Source organism: Carlito syrichta, unplaced genomic scaffold (assembly GCF_000164805.1).
Source record: "Carlito syrichta isolate Samal-C Ts95f unplaced genomic scaffold, Tarsius_syrichta-2.0.1 Scaffold309739, whole genome shotgun sequence".
NCBI classification, from domain to species: Eukaryota; Metazoa; Chordata; class Mammalia; order Primates; family Tarsiidae; genus Carlito; species Carlito syrichta.
In genome coordinates, this window is record NW_007253835.1 from 618,312 (window position 1) to 622,706 (window position 4,395).

At 48.2% G+C, this 4,395-nt stretch overlaps 1 protein-coding gene across 2 annotated transcripts in view; it reads left to right on the top strand.

The window, feature by feature from the left end:
* ZNRF1 (zinc and ring finger 1) overlaps positions 1-4,395 on the top strand; it is a 133,596-nt gene that overhangs the window by 114,929 nt on the left and 14,272 nt on the right. For both annotated transcript variants that reach the window (XM_008067731.2, XM_008067734.2), the window contains exon 2: positions 1,541-1,636. In XM_008067731.2, the coding sequence (XP_008065922.1) occupies positions 1,541-1,636 (96 nt within the window). The remainder of the gene's footprint in view (positions 1-1,540; positions 1,637-4,395) is intronic.

Sequence of the window (4,395 nt, forward strand, 5' to 3'; positions counted from 1 at the left end):
GAATCCACTCACCTCAGCCTCCCAAGGCACGGGATTACAGGCTGAGCCACCGAGCCCGGCTCTTTTTGGTAGAATTTATACGGAAAAGAATTGATCCATTTGAAAATTATTTCAGGCCTGATGCCGTGGCTCAATCCAGCACTTTGGGAGGTTGAGGTGAGAGGATTGCCGAAGTCCAGGGGTTCAAGACCAGGCCGGACAACTTGGCAAGACCTCGTCTCTACAATAAATCAAAAAATTAGCCAGACATGGTGGCATGTACCTGTAGTTCCAGCTACTTGAAAGGCTGAGGTTGAAGGACGCCCTGAGCCCATCAGGTCGAGGCTGCGGTGGCCGTGACTGTGCCACTGCATTCCAGCCTCGGTGACAGAATGAGATTCCAACTCAAAAAAAAAAGAAAAAGAAAAATTTGTTTCAATGAAAGTAAAATGGGAAAATTTAGAAATAGTTAATCTCTGTCATATGGAAAAATAGATCAAAAGATTAGGCTTGCTTAATGGAGTTCAACTCAGAAGATTTTCAACCAAAATTCTTCACTATGGAAACAATTTCATATCAATTGAAACTCTTTGAGTGTGTGATTATCGGTAGGATCACAATACCCTGTATTCACCTGGCACCGTGAACAGCTATTATACTCGGTGGCATTTGGCCAAGACTTATGTGGCATTTGGGAGCATTCTGGAGGGCCACCCACAGTTCACACGCTTCTCAGAGGACAGCTGCCTTAGCCATGACGGAAGCAAAGGGTGTTTTGGATGGGTGGGGGTGCTATCTGGTCATGGGTGTGCTGGGGTGGCAGAGCTTGGTGAGAGATAGAGGTGCTGGTGACTGCAAGATTTCCTCCCAGAGTGATCCAACCAAATGGTTTGACGTCTGTGAGACAGAAGGATACTAATCTATTATGCAAATGCCAGTCATTCAGGTGACTTGATGCATCCCTATCCCTGTTGTTTATTCACTAGACCTCTTTGAGAAAGGATCTAAAAGAAAATAAAATTCAGGCCGGCGCAGTGGTTCATAGCTGAAATCCAAGTGCTTCAAGAGACCAAGAAAAGGCAGATTACTTGAGCCCAGGAGATTGAAATCTTGCCTTTACCAAAAAGCTAAAAAATAAAAATAAATTATCTGGGCTTGGTGATATGTGCTTGTTTTCCCAGCTACTAGGGAGACTGAGGCAGACGGTTGATTGATCCCAGGAGACTGAGGCTGCAGTGAGCTATGATCATGCCACTGCGCTCCAGCCTGGGCAACACAGCAAGACCCCATCTCTGGAAAAAACAAAAACAGGTGTCAGTGACTTCTGAACAAGGGTTGTATGAGAGGGGGAGTCCTAGTAAAATGTTGGTGTCAACGACTGCATTGAAAAAGCAAAACCTCAAATAAACTTTATTGAGGGAGAAATCAGGTGTAGATTCTTTCCAGATTGTCATCCTCCAGTGGACTCTGGCTCCATGTGGCTGTAGTCATTTAGAGTGTCCACATGGATTGGAGATATACTGGGTTTGGAGAAATTTCATCCTGCTCTCTTCTCTTTCAGGTTTCAAGTGCCCCATTTGCTCCAAGTCTGTGGCTTCTGATGAGATGGAAATGCACTTTATAATGTGTCTGAGCAAACCTCGCCTCTCCTACAACGGTAAGGGCTCAGCTTGCCTCGCCAGCCTCCTGAGCATCAGCTGGGGGAGCTGCCAGTTGAGGGTGGTTCTGTGTAGCAATTTCATCCTGTCTTCTGGAACCACACTGTTCCAGGGAGGTTTGCTGCTTAGGTCAGAGAGGAAGAACAGCGAGACAAAGAAAGAAGGCCCATGGGTCAGGTTCGCAGCCTGGGGAGACCTACAGGTTGCTCAGTTAGTTTTCTGTACCCTCAGTTCTGGTGACTTTGGTTGGTAGAGACAGCCATTCCCTTACCCATCACATTCCTGACTGTGGTAGGCCCCAGGACAGCCGAACTCACTCCATGAGTCCACAGAGGAGCCCAAGAGGGAGCCTTCTCTCTCCTTGGCAAAGGGGTCTGTGTCGGTGGCATGCACAGAGTACCGGGAAGCCTGGTTGTCTCCTTGTCACTTTCAAACTCCAGCAGATACCTGATCAAGCCCTGTGACTCTCCACAGCAGGAGCTTGAGGACATGTGTGATACAGATGCTCTACAGGGAGTGAAGTGCTGCTGAGCACCACAGGGGGTAGGGTCTCAGGCAGGGGGCTCCGTCACACCCAAGTCACTCTCGCATGGCATCTCTGGGAACAAGGTGAGTCTCAACATCTCCTGTTATGCCGTGGGAAAGAATTCGGAGTCTGAGCATAGTTCAGATCTTCCTCTACCTCTCACTGACTATAATCTTGGACAAGTTGCTCAGCTTGACAGAGCTTCAGTTTTCTGGCCCATAAAATGTAGATCTCAGTACTTGGTTCAGAGGATTGTCAGAACTAAGTAAGATATGACACATAAAACCCTTTAGAACAGAGCCTGGCACATGTCAGTGCTCGGGAAGTTACAGCTGCCAGGGAAGATGCGAGACCATTCATAGGGGCCATTTTTGAGGTTTCCAGAGTAGACCGATTGCTCTTCAGTGCTGCTCATCCTACACTGCCGTGGCTTTCTGGTTTTCCATTCCTATGTGCTTAGTCTGGTCTCCAAACCATGCTCATCAGAGAATTGTGTCTTGTAGGAGAGCAGGCAGCAGATCTGAGCAGGGATGTTCTCCAACCCTGGTCCTGGGCCCACCTTCTCAGATTGAAGTCATAGTAGTGGTTACAAACAGAGTTCTGGGATTTCTGAGAGTGTCTGGACTGGATTATTTAACCACCGTCTTGACAAGGAATGTTTCCTGGGGACTCTCTTCTCACAGACTTCTTGGGGCTTCTTGTGTGCAGTCTCCTCACTCCCACATAGGCTCTTTTCCCCATGCAGCATGAACCTAGGGAGGGCTCATGATCCCAGCATGTTCCTGAATACAGGTGGGCATGTTACCTACTTAACTCAGCTACATGCAGTCTTTAACCCTTGCTCAGGTTGGAAGCCAGCTACAGGGCAGGTCATGGCCCTGTCTCTGCCACCACTGCCTGCTCCTTTATATCCTACCTGGAGTCCAGGAAGCCCCTTTTCCCCCCAGTGCGCAGCACTTCCTTACCCCTGGGCTGACTGCCACCATACCTCCAAATCTGTTGTGTGTGCTTCCACAGCCTTGTCTGTGTGCATGCTGTCCAGGAAGCTCAAGTCCAGCTTTGTTCCTGTTAGCCATCTCTGCTTGGGACCATACAGTGTCATGCGTCTTATGACTTCCCTGCGTTTCATGGCCCTCCCCAACTGCAGCCTCAAAAACTGTATTCATGTCTTTCTCCCATGTGTGGGGACCTCATGAAGACCTCTTTTTGTCCTGTGAGTTCTCTGTAGACACTGCCTTTGCTGTAATAAGAACACAAAGACATCTCAGAGGGACTCGGCCTGAGAGAACCTGGCTCTTAGAGGCATCAGGGAGAACTTTATATGAGCAGCTGTGGTGGACAGAGTGCTGTTAGGCCTTCTGAGCGAGGCTTTACTCCCAAGTCCATGTGGAAAATGGGGAAGGTGAAGGTCTCCAGCTTCTCTGCCAGAGAACTGTCTGGAACGCCCCCATGTGTCCCCATGTCCTTCTCCACATCAGCACTTGTGTGTCTCATGCTGCTGGTTCATCTCTCCACCAGAAGCCTTAGGGATGGATCCTGGAGACCAGGCCTGGCAGCCTTGCCCAAGCATAAGTCACAACTCTGGGAGTCCAGGTCCCCTTAGAGGAAGGGGAGCATGGCCTGCCAGCCTGAGGCATAACCATGCTGCTCTGGTTCTGGTCCTAGTTTTTCTCTTGACCTCTAATTGAGAGACCACCTCCCTAAGTCGGGTTGTCTCTGTATATGTGTGTGTGTGCACACTTGCGTGTGTGTGTATTTGTGTGTGTGTGTGTGTAAACTAGCGGCTTTAAACCCAAGGATCTCTTTTGCAAAAGCTAGTCCTTCACCACCATGGGCAAAGAGAGGCCAGTTGTCCCCAGTCCTCCCAGCAGACTTTGTCTCAAAGTGATTAACTTGCTTTAGGAATCATGGTCTAGCTCTCTGTGGACTCTATTCATGTGAGAAGAAGGCTTTGGAGGCATGGACTTTCCATGTTCAATCTTTGTTTTTCCTGGAGATACTTAAACCTTCCAGGTAGGAGGAGAACATTTGCTGGGGTTGAGATACCCAGGCCCTGTTCCAACTCAGGGAAAGTACATGCCTTTTGGGCACAATATGCCCAAGTTCCTAAGTCAGGAGTTCGGGTTTTATTTTGGTTTTACCAGTATACAAGTTTTACTCACAATATCTCATCACCCCAACCTCATCTTCATATTACCTTTTCTTTTTTTTTTTTTTTTTTTTTTTTTTTTT